The sequence below is a fragment of the Nerophis lumbriciformis genome, linkage group LG07 (genome assembly GCF_033978685.3).
Source record: "Nerophis lumbriciformis linkage group LG07, RoL_Nlum_v2.1, whole genome shotgun sequence".
Lineage (NCBI taxonomy): Eukaryota > Metazoa > Chordata > Actinopteri > Syngnathiformes > Syngnathidae > Nerophis > Nerophis lumbriciformis.
In genome coordinates, this window is record NC_084554.2 from 46,152,052 (window position 1) to 46,172,465 (window position 20,414).

The 20,414-nt window shown below is 37.4% G+C and overlaps 1 protein-coding gene across 1 annotated transcript in view; it reads right to left on the reverse strand.

Annotated features, from left to right (window-relative positions):
• Positions 1-6,967: 6,967 nt before the first annotated feature.
• Positions 6,968-20,414, reverse strand: part of vps41 (VPS41 subunit of HOPS complex) — a 51,848-nt gene continuing 38,401 nt past the window's right edge. Inside the window, exons 18-28 of the mRNA XM_061965061.1 lie at positions 20,009-20,153; positions 19,890-19,931; positions 19,771-19,821; positions 19,577-19,714; positions 19,438-19,492; positions 13,454-13,594; positions 13,252-13,388; positions 10,014-10,113; positions 7,488-7,532; positions 7,339-7,418; positions 6,968-7,271 (exon numbers count right to left, since the gene is read on the reverse strand). Of these exons, the coding sequence (XP_061821045.1) occupies positions 7,191-7,271; positions 7,339-7,418; positions 7,488-7,532; positions 10,014-10,113; positions 13,252-13,388; positions 13,454-13,594; positions 19,438-19,492; positions 19,577-19,714; positions 19,771-19,821; positions 19,890-19,931; positions 20,009-20,153 (1,015 nt within the window). The 3' untranslated portion in view covers positions 6,968-7,190. The remainder of the gene's footprint in view (positions 7,272-7,338; positions 7,419-7,487; positions 7,533-10,013; positions 10,114-13,251; positions 13,389-13,453; positions 13,595-19,437; positions 19,493-19,576; positions 19,715-19,770; positions 19,822-19,889; positions 19,932-20,008; positions 20,154-20,414) is intronic.

Genomic DNA, 20,414 nt, shown 5'->3' on the forward strand with positions numbered 1-20,414 from the left:
CTATCACAATTATCATACTGTAAACATGGTAAGCTAACTTCATTAAAATTAATAGTCCTGTCAATAGCATGGAATTACAATTCAAATGTAGTTTTTTTGTAAGCCTTTCAAAAGAATTCAAAATATGAAAAAATAATGAAAATGAATTTAAGCCATCAGACACTTGAAAAGTGGCACATCACATCTCTAATGTAATCATTTTAACTTTTCAACAGAAATAGCACTGCAAAAATATTAAGGACATACTTCTGTATTTTGGTAGTTATGCTGTCAACATTTAACAAGATTTCTTCAACTTGGACTTGAACGCATAAATAGTATAAACACTTTTAACAGTATAACAGTACTAAACAATTCCAATAGATAACATTGGTGTCATTACCTTTTTGTGGCTAAAATCCAAATTTATTCTAGTCCATGCTCAATTATTGCCTCCGTAAATAAAACTTCGGCATTTATCACATCCAAAGAATCTGTTTGGGCGACGAAAAACGTTGAAAGTTTTCCACTTGTACCGCTAGCAACGGCATTAGACTTGTGTTTTTTTGTCCCAACGTGGTCTTTTACATCGCTAATTCCTCCGTGTCCGATCGAAAAATCTTGTCTGCACAAGGTGCAATTCGCGTAGTTTTCACCCTTTTTGGAACGGATAATTATTCCCGGATAGGCTTTTGAATATTCTTCACGGAATGACTGCAGTTTTCTTTTCGGTTTAAGACTCGTTTGCGATTTTTCTCCGGCTGATTCCATGATCGTTCGCTCGTTGGGAAACAATGGCAACTGGTGCCTCGTGCTTGGCAGCGGTGCTATAAATAGCCTCGCGCATGGCATTCGGAATGGCTCGATAGGAAGTTACGGGAAGCAGTGTCGATTGTCATTGTTGTTACGCGATTTCGTGAATAAAACTTAAAAAAAAAAAAAAAGTTTAATTAATGAAAAACCGTATTTTTTATCACTGCAACCGTAACCCGGAATAGGTTGATGAAAACCGTACTAATTACGGGAAAACCGGAGTAGTTGGCAGGTATGTAGTTTGGCCGGGGGTGCGACTTATACTCAGGAACGACTTGTGTGTGAAATTATTAACACATTACCGTAAAATATCAAATTATATTATTTTGCTCATTCATGTAAGAGACTAGACCAGGGGTCGGCAACCCAAAATGTTTAAAGAGCCATATTGGACCAAAAATACAAAAACAAATCTGTCTGGGGCCGCAAAAAATTAAAAGCGATATATACAGATAGTGTGTCATGAGATATACATTGAATTAAGAGGACTTAAAGGAAACTAAATGAGCTCAAATGAGGCATAATGATGCAATATGTACATATAGCTAGCCTAAATAGCATGTTAGCATCGATTATCTTGCAGTCATGCAGTGACCAAATATGTCTGATTAGCACTCCACACAAGTCAATAACATCAACAAAACTCACCTTTGAGTATTCATGCACAACGTTAAAAGTTTGGTGGACAAAATGAGACAGAAAAAGAAGTGGCATAAAACACGTCTTAGAAAGTCGGAGAAAGTTATACATGTAAACAAACTACGGTGAGTTCAAGGACCGCCAAAATTAGTAGGACAAAACGGCGCTCGCCAAATACTCGAATCAGTGAAGCATGTTTAATATAAACAGTGTGATTTATAACAATTATGGAGGTTTGTGTCATGTTTGTCCTCCTACAGAAACCATATTAACACAAAAAATATATGTTTTTTTCCCCTCATCTTTTTCCATTTTTCATACATTTTTGAAAAAGCTCCAGAGAGCCACTAGGGCGGCGCTAAAGAGCCGCATGCGGCTCTAGAGCCGCGGGTTGCCGACCCCCGGACTAGACGTATAAGATTTCATGGGATTTAGCGATTAGGAGTGACAGATTGTTTGGTAAACGTATAGCATGTTCTATATGTTATAGTTATTTGAATGACTCTTACCATAATATGTTACGTTAACATACCAGGCACGTTCTCAGTTGGTTATTTATGCCTCATATAACGTACACTTATTCAGCCTGTTGTTCACTATTCTTTATTTATTTTAAATTGCCTTTCAAATGTCTATTCGGTGTTGGCTTTTATCAAATAAATTTCCCCCAAAAATGCGACTTATACTCCAGTGCGACTTATATATGTTTTTTTCCTTCTTTATTATGCATTTTCAGCCAGTGCGACTTATACTCCGAAAAATGCAGTACATATTTCAAATATTGTTGGGTGGGAAATGACTTAATTGTGAGGGAAAATAGGGCACTTCCAAATGGATTATGAAAAAAACTCTCAAACTTTTTTTTTTTAGCAGTTTTGATTAATTTTCTAAATAGTTTATCACATTAGCTCGTCTCTAAATTGAACCAGGTAGCAGTCGGGCAGACAAAGCCAAGGCTTAACAAAACACCGCAAGTGACAATAATGCTATCAAAAGTGATATAAACGGACAATAAAACTCACTTCGGTGTTTTCTTTTTTTTTCCAATACCAGCTGTGTTTTTTTTCCTGTGAATAAAAAATTGACTATACTTCCGGAGAAAGTCGCCGGATGTGACGTCACAACTAAGCGAGTGCCTATAATATAATATAAGCACTTATTGTTTATATACGTCGACACAATTAGATCAGAGCGTAACCAATATTAGTGAAAAAATAAAAAATAAAATGGTTAAGAAATATGCAAAACAATGAGTTTATTACGATTTGTACACACAACACATGATTTTTGTTAAATTTGTATAAAAAATGAATACCGTATTTTTCGGACTATAAGTGGCAGTTTTTTTCATAGTTTGGCCGGGGGTGCAACTCAGTGACGTGCGGTCATGGAAAGAAAAAAATGTAAAAAGAAAAAAAAATAATTAAATTGTTATATGTATTCAGTGATTATACTATAAAGTTATTTTCCATTTAACTTCACCAGTTTTAGATTATTTTTATTCAAAATCGCTGAATTTTCCACATTTGCCGTTCAAATACTGAGAAGAGACGGTGCGGTGATCAGCAGCCAGTTGAGGAACGTCACTCAATTGTGCCTCAACATGGATTGCGGACTCAGCTAACTGCTGGCCTGCTGTGCAGTGAGACCGTATTGCTATATGAACTATATTATACATTTCCATAGTTTAGTTAGCTGAGGTATATAATGTACAGTCTATTTTGTCAACAACTGTATGTGTGTAACGTATTTCTTGTGCTGAGCGATTATAAAACTGCTGCGAAGACGCACTGTGTGAGGCTCGCAGTAATTCCGCCTCCTGGTGCCGGTTAATGCACCCCCGCCGCAGAATGCACCCCCCGACGGGAGCGCCACACCAACCAAAGCCCACACCCAAACCCTCCACGTGCAAGACCGAATCCACCCAAAAAAAGTCACTTAACAAGAAGCCAAAAAGTGCAAAAACAACAATGCTCGTGCCGGAGGAGCCGTGAACGACTGCAGGGACACAACATTAGGTACACCTGCAGACTGCAGCACGGATTTCATATTTCATTCATTCACAACTCCTCCAACACCAACACCACTGTTCCCGCACTTATAAGTAAAGGTAAAACCATAATAACTTTTTTTTAATTAAATGTGCTTTTTTTGTGTGCTACAGGTTGTATGTGTAAAGTTAAAGTTAAGTTAAAGTACCAATGATTGTCACACACACACTAGGTGTGGTGAAATTTGTCCTCTGCATTTGACCCATCCTTGATCACCCCCTGGGAGGTGAGGGGAGCAGTGGGCAGCAGCGGCGCCGCACCCGGGAATAATTTTTGGTGATTTAACCCCCAATTCCAACCCTTGATGCTGAGTGCCAAGCAGGGAAGAATGCTGGTATGAGCTTTTAAACATAACCTGCTAACTGCTGCCAATCAAATGGTGAATAAGATACTCTTTAGGGTTCATATGTTTGTAAATCTGACTGTGATGAAGTCAGTGCCTCACCAGTCATCAACCTCACCGCACGTCACTGGTGCAACTTATACTCAGGAGCGATTTATGTGTGAAATTATTAACACATTACCGTAAAATATCAAATAATATTATTTAGCTCATTCACGTAAGAGACTAGACGTATAAGATTTCATGGGATTTAGCGATTAGGAGTGACAGATTGTTTGGTAAACGTATAGCATGTTCTATATGTTATAGTTATTTGAATGACTCTTAGTTGGTTATTTATGCCTCATATAACGTACACTTATTCAGCCTGTTGTTCACTATTCTTTATTTATTTTAAATTGCCTTTCAAATGTCTATTCTTGGTGTTGGCTTTTGTCAAATAAATTTCCCCAAAAATGCGACTTATACTCCAGTGCGACTTATACATGTTTTTTTCCTTCTTTATTATGCATTTTCGGCCAGTGCAACTTATACTCTGTAGCGACTAATACTCCCAAAAATGCGGTACATATTTAAAATATTGTTGGGTGGAAAATGAATTAATTGTGAGGGGAAATAGGGCACTTCCAAATGGATTATGAAAAAAACTTAACTTTTTCTTTTTTTTTTAGCAGTATTGATTAATTTTCTAAATAGTTTATCACATTAGTGGCAAGCTCGTCTCTAAAATGAACCAGGTAGCAGTCGGGCAGACAAAGCCAAGGCTTAACAAAACACCGCAAGCGACAATAATGCTATCAAGTGATATAAACGGACAACAAAACTTACTTCGGTGTTTTCTTTTTTTCCCAATAGCAGCTGTGTTTTTTTTCCTGTGAATAAAAAATTGACTATTCTTCCGGAGAAAGTCGCCGGATGTGACGTCACAACTAAGCGAGTGCCTATAATATAATATAATGCATTTATTGTTTATATACGTCGACACAATTAGATCGGAGCATAAGCAATATTAGTGAAAAAAATATATATAAATGTTTAAGAAATACCGGTATGCAAAATAATGAGTTTATTACAATTTATACACACAACACATGATTTTTGTTAAATTCACATAAATGATGAATAAATATTTCAAATATTGTTGGGTGGAAAATGAATTAGTTGTGAGGGAAAATAGGGCACTTCCAAACGGATTATGAAAAAAACTCTCTTAAACTTTTTTTTTTTAGCAGTTTTGATTTATTTTCTAGATCAGACCTGGGCAAATTAAGGCCCGAGGGCCACATGTGGCCCGTTAAGTATTTCAATCTGGCCCGCCGGACATTCCCAAATAATTTTTTTAGATCTTTAAGATGGAAACTGTAGCTGCCATTATGATGTGCAGTGAAGTTTTCAAATGGCCGTAAGTCTTGAACTATACAACGTATTTCAATGGTTGGAATCTGCGCTTTTGCATGATCCACACCTTCAGGTACCTTGGAGTCCACATCTCTAATGACTTCTCCTGGACAGTCAACACCACATCAATCATCAAGAAGGCTCAGCAGCGGCTACACTTCCTTAGAGTCCTCGGGAAGTACAACCTGAAGCCTGACCTGCTGCTGACCTTCTACCGCTCGTCCATCGAGAGCCTGCTGACCTACTGTATTACGGTATGGTACGGCAGCTGCACTGCAGCAGACAGGGAGAGGCTGCAAAGAGTGGTCAAGACGGCTCAGAAGATCATCGGCCGCCCTCTCCCCTCTCTGACGGACATCTACACCTCCCGCTGCCTCAACAGAGCCAGTGCCATCATCAAAGACAGCACCCACCCTGGCTCTGACCTGTTCCACCTGCTGCCCTCTGGGAAGCGCTACAGGTGCATTAAAACCAAAACAAACAGGCTAAAGAACAGCTTCTTCCCCAGGGCCATAACCATCCTGAACGGACTGCCCCATTGTCCCTCATAACTGCCTTCTCTTCGGTGCAATAACCCATTCCACCAACAACCCTGTTTTTGTTTTGTTTTTTCATGTATATATTCATTTCACACCATATTCATTGCACTTCTACATTTTTTAAATTTTTATATATTTGCACATTGTTTTTCTAGCATGCACACATCGCACTGTATGGAATGGCCTCAATCTCGTTACCTTGCGTAATGACAATAAAGCTGATTCAGATTCTGATTCACCGTATTTTTCGGAGTATAAGTCGCACCGGAGTATAAGTCGCACATGCCGAAAATGCATAATAAAAAAGGAAAAAAAACACATAAGTCGCACTGGAGCCCGGCCAAACTATGAAAAAAACTGCGACTTATAGTCCAAAAAATACGGTACTAGCTACTATGGTAATTAATTAGTTACTATGGTAATCTAAGTCACAGCAGCTCAGACGAGGCACCAAGCAGTGTGGGTGGGGAGCGTTTCCACAGTGTCAGCCTGAAATGTGGGTGTCAGGGACAGACGTGGAAGGAGATTTTCACAACGAAGTTCTAAAGCTTAGTTATATATCAGATTGTATATTGTATTTTTACCCTTTGCGTTCATATTTCTCTGTTTGTCGCATTTTTGTCGCGTTTTGCTTGATTGTAAAATATGTCGATCGAGAGGGAGTGTGACGTTCATATGTGGTCAATATTCAGTGTTTTATCGTTCATAGAAAAATTTAAAATTCCATTCCGTTTTTTAAGGCGGTCTGTCAAAACGTTTTTAGCATTCAATCAGACATTATTGTGAGGTTTTGTGCGACAATAATGCTATCAAAAGTTTAATAAACGGACAATAAAACTCACTTCGGTGTTTTCTTTTTTCCCAATACCAGCTGTGTTTTATTTCCTGTGAATAAAAAATTACTATACTTCCGGAGAAAGTCGCCGGATGTGACGTCACAACTAAGCGAGTGCCTATAATATAATATAATGAATGTTAATAAATATTACAGCATAACCAATATTAGTGCAAAAATACAAAATAAAATGTTTAAGAAATATGCAAAATAATGAGTTTATTAAGATTTAACACTTGTGATTTTTGTTAAATTCGTACAAAATAATAAATAAATATCTAAAATATTGTTGGGCGGAAAATGAATCCATTGTTGGGGAAAATAGGGCACTTCTAAATGGAAAAAAACTACAAACGTCTCAACCTTTTTTTTTTTTTAATGAGTTTTGCTTTATTTTCTAGACAGTTTATCACATTAGTGGCAAGCAGAATTGTGCATATTTAAATAGCAATATCACATATTTTTGCCGAGGTGGCGACTTGTCCAGGGTGTACCCCGCCTACCACCCGAATGCAGCTGTGATAGGCTCCAGCACTCCCCGCGACCCCAAAAGGGACAAGCGGTAGAAAATGGATGGATGGATGCCTAAGCAGCTACTTTTTCATCTCCAGGATCCCGCTTCCCGGCCCGCGTTTCTTTGCGCTGCAGATGTTACAAAACTGCACTCCGGGAATCTGCAAAAAAACCAAGAACTATGAGGTTTAACACATTTGCAATGTCTAAGTATGTGTGTGTTCTTACTGTTCCTGTGGACGGTAAACATTCTTTGTGGAACATGTGTCTGCAGTGGAACACCACCACGCTGAAGGGTTTGGCCATGTCTGAAAGGGGAACGTACATCAGGTGTCAAATATTGTGAAAGGTAGAAAAAGTCACCTGTCGGGACTCACCTGAGGGTAAGACGGCAGCATGGCACGACTCACAAATATTCTCTTCTGCAAGGTAAACACACAACAATGTTGATGTGGGATTAATATGATGGCCAGTTATTAAGATATAGTTTTATGGTGAATAATGTGTATTTGTATAGTTATTATGATATAGTTTTATGGTAAATAATGTGTATTTGTCATAGTTATTATTAGAGATGTCCAATAACATCGGACATGCGTTAAAATATAATATCGGAAATGATCGGTATCTGTTTTTTTTTATTATCGGTATCGTTTTTATTTATTTATTTTATTTTTTATTTTTTATTAAATCAACATAAAAAACACAAGATACACTTACAATTAGTGCACCAACCCAAAAAACCTCCCTACCCCCAACAAAAGGGTTGTTTCTTTCTGTTATTAATATTCTGGTTCCTACATTATATATCAATATATATCAATACAGTCTGCAAGGGATACAGTCCGTAAGCACACATGATTGTGCGTGCTGCTGGTCCACTAATAGTACTAACCTTTAACAGTTAATTTGACTCATTTTCATTAATTACTAGTTTCTATGTAACTGTTTTTATATTGTTTTACTTTCTTTTTTATTCAAGAAAATGTTTTTAATTTATTTATCTTATTTTATTTTAAAAGTACCTTATCTTCACCATACCTGGTTGTCCAAATTAGGCATAATGTGTTAATTCCACGACTGTATATATCGGTTGATATCGGTATCGGTAATTAAAGAGTTGGACAATATCGGAATATTGGATATCGGCAAAAAGCCATTATCGGACATCCCTAGTTATTATGATATAGTTTTATAAAAAACAATGTGTATTTATATAGTTATGATATAGTTGTATGGTGAATAATGTGAATTTATACAGTTATTATGATATAGTTTTATGGTAAATAATGTGTATTTATAAAGTAATTATGATATAGTTTTATGGTAAATAATGTGTCTTTTTACAGTTATTTTGATAAAGTTTTATGGTGAATGTGTATTTATATAGTTATATGATAACGTTTTATGGTGAATAATGTGTATTTATAAAGTACTTATACTATAGTTTTATGGTAAATAATGTGTCTTCATACAGTATGATAAAGTTTTATGGTTAATGTGTATTTATATAGTTATTATGATAAAGTTTTATGGGGAATAATGTGTATTTATATAGTTATTATGATATAATTTTATGGTAAATCATTTGTATTTATACATTTATTGTATAGTTTTATGGTGAATAATGTGTATTTATATAGTTATGATATAGTTGTATGGTGAATAATGTGTATTTATATAGTTATTATGATATAGTTTTATGGTAAATAATGTGTCTTTTTACAGTTATGATAAAGTTTTATGGTGAATGTGTATTTACATAGTTATTATGATAACGTTTTATGGTGAATAATGTGTATTTATAAAGTACTTATACTATAGTTTTATGGTAAATAATGTGTCTTTATACAGTATGATAACGTTTTATGGTTAATGTGTATTCATATAGTTATCATGATAAAGTCTTATGGTGAATAATGTGTATTTATATAGTTATTATGATATAATTTTATGGTAAATCATTTGTATTTATACATTTATTGTATATTTTTATGGTGAATAACGTGTATTTATATAATTATTATGATATAGTTTTATGGTAAATAATGTGTCTTTTTACAGTTATGATAAAGTTTTATGGTGAATGTTTATTTATATAGTTATTATGATAACGTTTTATGGTGAATAATGTGTATTTATAAAGTACTTATACTATAGTTTTATGGTAAATAATGTGTCTTTATACAGTATGATAGTTTTATGGTTTATGTGTATTTATATAGTTATTATGATAAAGTTTTATGGTAAATATTGTGTATTTATATAGTTGTTATGATATAATTTTATGGTAAATAATGTGTATTTATATAGTTATTATATAGTTTTATGGTGAATAATGTGTATTTATAAAGTACTTATACTATAGTTTTATGGTAAATGTGTCTTTATACAGTTATTATGATAAAGTTTTATGGTGAATAACGTGTATTTATATAGTCATTATGATATAATTATATGGTAAATAATGTGTATTTATATAGTTATTATATAGTTTTATGGTGAATAATGTGTATTTATATAGTCATTATGATATAATTATATGGTAAATAATGTGTATTTATATAGTTATTATATAGTTTTATGGTGAATAATGTGTATTTATATAGTTATGATATAATTGTATGGTGGATAATGTGTATTTATAGTTATTATGATATAGTTTTATGGTAAATAATGTGTATTTATGTAGTTATTATGATATAACTTTATGGTGAATAATGTTTATTGATATAGTTAATATGATAAAGTTTTATGGTGAATGTGTATTTATATAATTATTATGACATAGTTTTACGGTGAATAATGAATATTTATATAGTTATTATGATATAGTTTTATGGAAAATATAATTCACCATCAAACTATAACAATCATATGATGGCCTCAAAAAGCGCACACACCGTCGACCATGATGCCTCTGCTCTGGGTGCGATGCATCTTCTGAAGCAGGGACAGCGAGTCGGCCACCAGAATCTTCTTACATCCCTCCCTTAGTAGAATCTGGCATGCAAAGGAAACAAGACGTTGATTAGGAAGCGACACAACATGGCGTGCTGTTTGGCTAGACCAGGGGTGTCCAAAAAGTGGCCCTGGAGCTGAGTTTTGTTGGACCGCAGCATATTGTCGGAAAAAAAACAACAATGAAAATGTAAAAAAAAAGAGCAAAAAAACAGGTAAAAAATTAGAAAAAGCACACATTTTCTAACTAATAATAATAATAATATAAATAATATAGTCTTTAAACATTAAAAAAAAAAAAAAAAAAAATCAACATGGCCCCTGCATACTTTGATTTTTCAGTATGCGGCCAGTGGTAGAAAAAGTTTAGACACTCCTAACCAAAATTTACTAGAGGCTCTCAAACAAAAAATAAAAACTAAGTTTAGTTAGTTAATTAAAAGATAACTTTAACACCAACCCATGTATTACGACAACGTTAATAAACACTGTTAAATGTGTAACTGAACATTAATATTTTCATACAAGCCTCATTTTTGACATACTAGGTTATGCAGTTACATAACTGCGATATTATTATTATTATACTCTTATAGGGGAACAAACAACAGTAAAAATGTAAGAAAAGGGGTTAGCAAAAAAATCGGAATGCAATGACAAAAAGCTGAAATGATAGTGAATAATATGACACAAAGCTGACAAAGTTTTGCCTTTAAATATATATCTGTTTTTAGCATTGTTTTAACAAAAAAAAAACATATCAAAATGGATACTTTGACTTTTCAGTATGCGGCCGTTGGTGGAAAAAGTTTAGACACTCCTAAAAGGCTCTCAAAATAAAAATAAAATTAAGTTCAATAAAAAAATAGACAATACTAACTTATGGATTATTATTTACAAAAAAATACAAAAATAATAAACACTGTCAAATGTGTACCTGATAGAGATGCGCGGTTTGCGGACACAACCGCGGAGCCCGCGGATAATCCGCGGGTCGAGCGGGTGACATGACGAAAAAAATAGATTGTAAATAGATTCGAGCGGTTGGCAGTTGAACCAATTCGGAAATATATATACATAGTTAAATGTTGTTACCCACATACGAAAAACGTATAGATTTTATCGGTCCTTTAGGTGGAGCTGATGGTGCATCACCGAAAAAGAAAAGGATTGACTTCACAGAATGGGAGGAGGATACACCTGTGCTTGTTGATAAAGTAGAGGATTATTCCTCTACAAACTTCCATCTCGACGGATCAGCAGAGGAAAATCTACTTTCCTTTTGGGGGAAACAAGGACAATCATTCCCACGACTACAACACCTTGCCAAGAGAATCCTATGCATCCCAGCAACAAGTGGCGCAAGTGAGCGCTCCTTCAGCGCAGCAGGGCGCATTTTAGAGGCCAGGCGCTCTCGCCTGAATCCTGGCACTGTAGATGACATTTTATTCCTGCATAGTGCTAACAACAAAAAAAGTAAGTAGACATACGGTTGGATATGTTAAACGAATTAGTCTACGTTACCTATAGGCTATACCAAATAAGCCCATGTCTAACCTATATTGAGTTCGGTCAGCTAAATAATTTTGATGGTTACGTGTTGTTTGGGCGCACTACAATGCAAAGGAATTAAGGCAATTGCGTTGTTTATTGTGTTTTTTTCTATTCGAGATATACTACTATGTGTGTTAATTATTTGGCCTCGCTTTCAAGTGAAGCGCATCTCCGATTGGCGACAATGTAAGGATATTTAGCCTGCTTTGTTTGTCACGACCGTCTATTTTCATTATAATTCAAGTTTGATGATAAAGTGCAGTCTGATGGGTTTGATTTCCCCCCTTCAGCTATTTGCCTTGGCCAATAAGTTGCAGGCAATTTATTATTATTATTTATTTAATTTATTTTTGTTTAAATAGAGATGACATACATATGTTATTGTATAATTTAAGTTTGTGCGCGTGATTGACAGCCTAAGGCTTATGAGGCACATTTTTTATTTATTTTTTTATTTCAACTTAAAAACGTATGAACCTATATGCCTATGCCTACAACATAGGCTATGTGTTTATCTTTATTTTCCTGCCTGTCGTTGACAATGGAGATTGTCTGATATTTTGTCATGGCTGCAGATCAATCAATAAAGGTTCATCTTTGTCGCAAAATTGTTCACTGCTTCACTGTGCACCCCGCCCTCGTCCCTATTTGAGCATTATAACGTTAACAAGTTAATATTCATTGAAATAAATTCAGAATTCTTTTTTTACCTAACGAAAATATAGGCCTAGTCTTTCTAAAACATTTTTTTAACTTCTTAAAAGCATCGTTCTGCTTGCTGCACCTGCGCACACAAAGTGTGAGGAACGCACTCCTGATCTGAGGGCATTGGCAACAATAGTCAACACTTTCTTAATGGAAATGACAATAATACTATAATAATGATAAATAATATTATCACGCATTAATATCTCTTAGCCACTAATGCGTGGCAAGCATTGAATGTCTCTGCTGCATTGGATCAGTCTCCTTTCTTTAACAGGCAAAAGCTTTCTAATCTCACTAATGCCTTGCATCGTCTATATTAGATGTATAACAACGGGCGGGTGCGGGCGGGTGCGGTTTTGATAAAATGTTGGTTCGGGTGCATGCGGATGGATGACGACATTTGTGATGCGGTTGCGGATGAAATAATTGCCTATCCGCGCATCTCTAGTACCTGAACATTAAAATTTTTGTGCAGACAGAATTATTTACACACTGGGTTACGCAGTTACACAATTGCAATATTATTATTATTATTATTATTAATTTGAGTAAAAATGTAAGAAAAAAAGAGCAAAAAAATTGAATTTGTGATGAGAAAAAACTAAAATGTACTAATTAATCATATTTAGTCACCTATAACATGAAGCTGACATAAAATTGTATTTTTTAATATATTTTAGTAAATGGATTTTTGAACTTTTAAAACAAACTTTTATATGATGTTGCCCTTGTTATTTTAATGAAAAAATTGTCATACATGAATATCTGTCAAATACTGTATGAATAAAATGTACGTACTTATTAGCACTTTTTTTTTTTTTTTAATTGTAAAAAAATATCAAAATGGCCCCTGGATACTCTTGACTTTTCAGTATGTTTCAGTTGGGACACCCCTGGGCTAAACGTGGGAGCGTCAACCTGCAGATTGTAGTCCTGGAGGATTTTCACGAGGGAATCTCTGAGGTTGGGGATCTCCATGCCCTCCTTGATGCGATGGATGAGCAGAATGGGATCCACGTGGGTCCCGATGTTGTTGAGAAGGCCGGTGATGAACGCTGGAGAGAAGTACAATAAGTGTGGCTCCCAGGATACATACACTTGAGAAGTTAAGCATCCATACGGGGTTTGTCGATGGAGTAGGTGATGAGATCCTCCCACAGCTCGGCATCGTCCTGCTCTTTGGCGAAATCGATGGCTTTGTCCACGTCCTCCAGCTCCTTCATGATCATCTGCAGGGCTCGCTTGCAGTTGCCCATCCTGCCTGCAGAGGGCAGATATTACATGTTTCAGATGTCAACATTCCATACAATTTGACTTTTTCATTGACACTATAGTCACTTCTCGGCGCTTTGACAAGTTCAGTCCATTTTAAACTCAATATGAGTCCCAAAAAAAGGAAGTTGCTGCGGGGTTTACAATAAAAACTATTCGTGACCAGTACATTGATGCCGCTAATACACAGGTGTCAAATTCAAGGACAGGGGGCCAGATGTGGCCCGCCACTTCATTTTATTTGGCCCTCGAAAGCCTGGAAATAACATGTATCAATAAAGTACTGTAACTTTTCTTACTAAATGCATTATTTCTTTCTATTTTGGGAGAAAAACAATACATGTACTCCATGTAATCGCAAATGATGTTAACTTAAATATTGTCTAATTATGCAAAAATATATTATCAAACATTCAAACCATTTTTAAATAGAAATAAATACTAGTAATAACGATTTCAAAGCAAGTTATCCATCAAATTGTGCAATGTTAAAGTAGCAATAGATTTCATGGTAAATTGTGAAATGTAATGTGGTTTTTACAGTATTTTTCTCTAAATGAAAAAAAAAACGGTACTTTTTTTTAACTGTAATAAACTATAGTGTTGTTTTGGCATTTACAGTAATACACCGAAAAATCTACAGTTGTTAAAAAAACAACAACCTGGAAGCTCAGGTGCCCAAATTTTACTGTAAATTTGCAGTTTTTTTATTTACATTAAAAAAACAAATTTACATTTTACAGTAAAATCCTGGCAACTGAGCTGCCTTTTTTTTTACCATAAAAACAGTACTGTTTTTCCATTTACAGTAATATACACTACATTTTGAGGTGAAATTATTGCAAATTACCATATATTTTTTTTAATTTTAGTTTTTAAAAAAGCTACTAATAAAATGTTTAAAAAATGTGTAATAACAGTATTCACTGTTAGAAGCTGTCCTCTGGGGCCAAACATAACTGCGATGTGGCCCTCAGTGAAAACGACTTGGATACCTGTGCGCTAACAGGTATGGAAGAATCGATGAAGCAGGCTTTGCACCACAGCAAGTTTTAATTGTGATGAGACCAGAATTTTCTCGAAAAATAAGCCGAATCGGACTTATTTCACAGTGGAGGAGAAGAGCTATCTGTCGTTCAGTGGCACCTCTATCAAGCGCGCACACAGGACCCCTTTCTTCTCTCCCTGCGTCTGCCTGCTCCTTTCTCGTCAGCTCCTCCTTTGTCGATGTTAATATTAGTGGATTTTACTTCTTAAATGTTTATTTTTGCAGCAATAGGATTGTCAACGTTAAGGAGTTTTGTGATTTCTGATCATTTGTGAGGGCCCCTAAGGGCTTCTGTGTGTGCACGTGTTGACAGAGCAGCGCATACAGAGGACCGCAGCTTGTTGTTGTTAATAAAGTTATAGTTGATTCAACAGATACTTGTCATGTTTGTTTGATATCCAGTACTAGTATTGTGTTCAAAGTGTACAAACCTTCACTAAAATATGGACTTTTGTCTAGGCTGGAACTCACTATTCATATTTGCATTGTTTCTTCTGGAGAAAATTGCTTCCCTATACAAACTTTTCTATTTCCAAACTCTGTTAAAAAACCAATTAGGTTTGTAAATAGAGGTTCCACTGGACACAATAGCGCTTCTTCGAGGCAAACACAGTTGATGAACGTTAAAGCTACAGACACACAAATCAGCATGTAACCAGTTAGTCTAAAAAAAAAACCAAAAACAGTCTAAATTCCAGCACCAAGTCGAGATGTTCAACATATTACCAATAAACTATGAGACATTTGAGACTAATTGATGGTTGAAAAACAATTACCGTAAACTCCGGACTATAAACCGCTTCTTTTTTTGCAGCCGCTGCGGCTTATAAAAAAGTTTGGCTAATTTATGGATTCACTGATTGTCATAATGCCCCATCCATCCATCCATTTTCTACCGCTTATTCCCTTTTGGGGTCGCTGGAGCCTATCTCAGCTACAATCGGGCGGAAGGCGGGGTACACCCTGGACAAGTCGCCACCTCATCGCAGGGCCAACACAGATAGACAGACAACCTTCACACACATCCACACACTAGGGCCAATTTAGTGTTGCCAATCAACTTATCCCCAGGTGCATGTCTTTGGAAGTGGGAGGAAGCCGGAGTACCCGGAGGGAACCCACGCAGTCACGGGGAGGACATGCAAACTCCACACAGAAAGATCCCGAGCCCGGGATTGAACCCAAGACTACTCAGGACCTTCGTATTGTGAGGCAGATGCACTAACCCCTCTCGCAAATAGTAAAAATAAAAAAGCAAATACACTGAATAGGTGTGTTGTTATTTGTGCTATGCCGCAATGTATCTTTCGGACAAGTTCGTTCACTGCATTTAGTGCTTGAAGTCCTGCTGCGTCTTTTAGCCGTCCATAGCGTTGCTACTCGTATGGATTCTTCATTCATCAATCCAAGCCACATTTGTAGGGTTTACAATATAACTAAAACAATTCATACTCACTAAACCGTCCCACGTGCGATGTCTGCAGGAGTGTTTTCATGCATATTTGTACGTGCTATCGTAATGTGATCAAGTTAGCGTCATTAGCATCAGCTAAAATGCAAGTGTCTGTGTTAGTATTACTAACTTACAATGGCATTCTTTTTGTATTGTTTCAGTTACATAAATCCCCCAAACGTCACCGTGAAATTATTGAGTTATTGAGATGATTGGAGAGTCAGCTTCCGCAGCTAGTGGGTCCATGACGATGACTTCTGTTTTGTTTGATCAGACGTTTTTCTGCCGTTTTACAGACACCGTTTGGAAACAATCAAAGGCCTACTGAAACCCACTACTACCGACCACGCAGTCTGATAGTTTATATATCAATGATGAAATCTTAACATTGCAACACATGCCAATACGGCCGGGTTAGCTTACTAAAGTGCAATTTTAAATTTCGTGCGAAATATCCTGCTGAAAACGTCTCGGTATGATGACGTAAGTGCGTGACGTCACAAATTTTAGAGGACATTTTGGGACAGCATGGTGGCCAGCTATTAAGTCGTCTGTTTTCATCGCAAAATTCCACAGTATTCTGGACATCTGTGTTGGTGAATCTTTTGCAATTTGTTCAATGAACAATGGAGACAGCAAAGAAGAAAGCTGTAGGTGGGAAGCGGTGTATTGCGGCCGACTGCAGCAACACAAACACAGCCGGTGTTTCATTGTTTACATTCCCGGAAGATGACAGTCAAGCTTTACCATTAGCCTGTGGAGAACTGGGACAACAGAGACGCTTACCAGGAGGACTTTGAGTTGGATGCGCAGACACGGTACCGTGAGTACGCATGCAGCTGCGGCTTCCAAACATTTGATCGCTTGCCTGTACGTGCGTGCCGCTATGTGCATGTCACGTACGTAACTTTGGGGACTCTTGGGAAATATATGTGCTCTTATGAACTTTGGGGAGGTGAACGGTACTTTGGGCTGTGGGATTGAGTGTGTTGTGCAGGTGTTTGAGTTGTATTGGCGGGTTATGCCAGCAATCGGAGTGTTGCTGGTTACTGGGGTTCAATCCCCACCTTCTACCATCCTAGTCACGTCCGTTGTGTCCTTGGGCAAGACACTTCACCCCTTGCTCCTGATGGCTGCTGGTTAGCGCCTTGCATGGCAGCTCCTGCCATCAGTGTGTGAATGTGTGTGTTAATGGGTGAATGTGGTAATACTGTCAAAGCGCTTTGAGTACCTTGAAGGTAGAAAAGCGCTATACAAGTATAACCCATTTATCATTTATTTATATGGACAGGAGGGGGGAGGTGTTTGTTTTGCGGGATACATTTGTGGCATAATAATATAAGCCTGGTTGTGTTGTGGCTAATAGAGTATATATATGTCTTGTGTTTATTTACTGTTTTAGTCATTCCCAGCTGAATATCAGGTCCCACCCGCCTCTCACAGCATCTTCCCTATCTGAATCGCTCCCACTGCCCTCTAGTCCTTCACTCTCACTTTCCTCATCCACAAATCTTTCATCCTCGCTCAAATTAATGGGGAAATCGTCACTTTCTCGGTCCGAATCGCTCTCGCTGCTGGTGGCCATGATTGTAAACAATGTGCAGATGTGAGGAGCTCCACAACCTGTGACGTCACGCGCATATCGTCTGCTACTTCCGGTACAGGCAAGGCTTCTTTATCAGCGACCAAAAGTTGTGAACTTTATCGTCGATGTTCTCTACTAAATCCTTTCAGCAAAAATATGGCAATATCGCGAAATGATCAAGTATGACACATAGAATGGACCTGTTATCCCCGTTTAAATAAGAAAATCGCATTTCAGTAGGCCTTTAAGGTATGTAAATAAACATTTACTAAATCTTTCTGTGTAAATAACTCATTTCACAAAGTATACATATGCGGCTTTTATATATAAATCTTTTTTTTCTTCTTCAAAAATGTAGTGGGTGTGGCTTATAGTGCCCTCTATAGTCCGGAAAATACGGTAGTTAGTTAAAGGGGAACATTATCACCAGACCTATGTAAGCGTCAATATATACCTTGATGTTGCAGAAAAAAGACCATATATTTTTTTAACCGATTTCCGAACTCTAAATGGGTGAATTTTGGCGAATTAAATATTCGCTCTCGGAGTGATGACGTCACAACGTAACGTCGCATCGGGAAGCAATCCGGCATTTTCTCAAACACCGAGTCAAAACAGCTCTGTTATTTTCCGTTTTTTTCGACTGTTTTCCGTACCTTGGAGACATCATGCCTCGTCGGTGTGTTGTCGGAGGGTGTAACAACACGAACAGGGACGGATTCAAGTTGCACCAGTGGCCCAAAGATGCGAAAGTGGCAAGAAATTGGACGTTTGTTCCGCACACTTTACCGACGAAAGCTATGCTACGACAGAGATGGCAAGAATGTGTGGATATCCTGCGACACTCAAAGCAGATGCATTTCCAACGATAAAGTCAAAGAAATCTGCCGCCAGACCCCCATTGAATCTGCCGGAGTGTGTGAGCAATTCAGGGACAAAGGACCCCGGTAGCACGGCAAGCAATGGCGGCAGTTTGTTCCCGCAGACGAGCGAGCTAAACCCCCCTGGATGTCTTGGCTCACACCGTCCCAAAATGATCAAGAGAAGAATATCGACCCTAGCTTCCCTGGCCTGCTGACATGAGGGTATGTCTGCAGAATATATTAATTGATGAAAATTGGGCTGTCTGCACTCTCAAAGTGCATGTTGTTGCCAAATGTATTTCATATGCTGTAAACCTAGTTCATAGTTGTTAGTTTCCTTTAATGCCAAACAAACACATACCAATCGTTGGTTAGAAGGCGATCGCCGAATTCGTCCTCGCTTTCTCCCGTGTTGCTGGCTGTCGTGTCGTTTTCGTCGGTTTCGCTTGCATACGGTTCAAACCGATATGGCTCAATAGCTTCAGTTTCTTCTTCAATTTCGTTTTCGCTACCTGCCTCCACACTACAACTATCCGTTTCAATACATTCGTAATCTGTTGAATCGCTTAAGCCGCTGAAATCCGAGTCTGAATCCGAGCTAATGTCGCTATAGCTTGCTGTTCTTTCCGCCATGTTTGTTTGTGTTGGCTTCACTATGTGACGTCACAGGAAAATGGACTGGTGGTTAAAATCAGGCACTTTGAAGCTTTTTTTAGGGATATTGGTGATGGGTAAAATTTTGAAAAAAACTTCGAAAAATATAATAAGCCACTGGGAACTGATTTTTAATGGTTTTAACAATTCTGAAATTGTGATAATGTTCCCCTTTAACTAATTATAATAATCAATTCCTTATTATTAATATGGGACCTTCAATACTTACTGAGCAAGAAGACGGTCTCTTCCACAAAGTGTCGCTGCTGACAAATCTCAAGAGCCTGACAAACACATAGATTGATGATGTTTGGACATTGCTTCATGGAGGAGATGTGCAACCACCTGATGAACACCACTAACACTACCTTCTCCAGGGGGCAGTGGGTGCTGTCTCGTAGGAAGGGCAGTAGATTGGGGCGGTCGTACTCGGCGTAGAGGCCGATCTGTTTCCCGTGATACTTCTGGCCTTTGTGGTGGTCCCGCTTGAACAGTTTATGGAGGTACTGCAAGAAGGGTAATGTTATCGGTAGAAAATGAATACAAACGTCAAATAACTCACCACGTGGAGAAGCTCGGGCCGGCCTGCAAGCTCTTCAACTACCTTGTCTACCTGATGGTCGCAGAAGACAGAAACTATAAGTGTGCGGGAGAGTTCTATTTCATAGAAGAAGAACTCACAGATATCTTGTCTTCATTGTCAAGCAGCATGTCTACAGCTTTCTACGGACACACAAGCGGGGGAAGGGGGGTCAAACCTAGCCAACAGCAGTCGCCACCGCCAGGACGAGAACCTGCACCTCTTTGTCAAAGTCCATGAGGAGGACGATCTTGTCCTCGATGGAGGAGAAGAGGTTGTGTTTGTGGATGAGCTGGTACACGTCTTTGTGCCGCAGCCGCAGGTAGATCTCCAGCGCCCTGTCGTAGCGCTGGGCATAGGTGTACCTAGAAATAGTATAATGTAGCTGATGTAGTTGTAAAAAATAAAAGGCTGATGAGGATTAACAAAAGGCCAATACCGATATACGTCAAAATGCCAAATATCAGCAGCGATAATCAATCGAGCTACAAAACACAAAACCAGTGAAGTTGGCACGTTGTGTAAATGGTAAATAAAAACAGAATACAATGATTTGCAAATCCTTTTCACCCTATATTTTCACTTCATTTTATTTGGCCCTCGAAAGCCTGGAAATAACATGTATC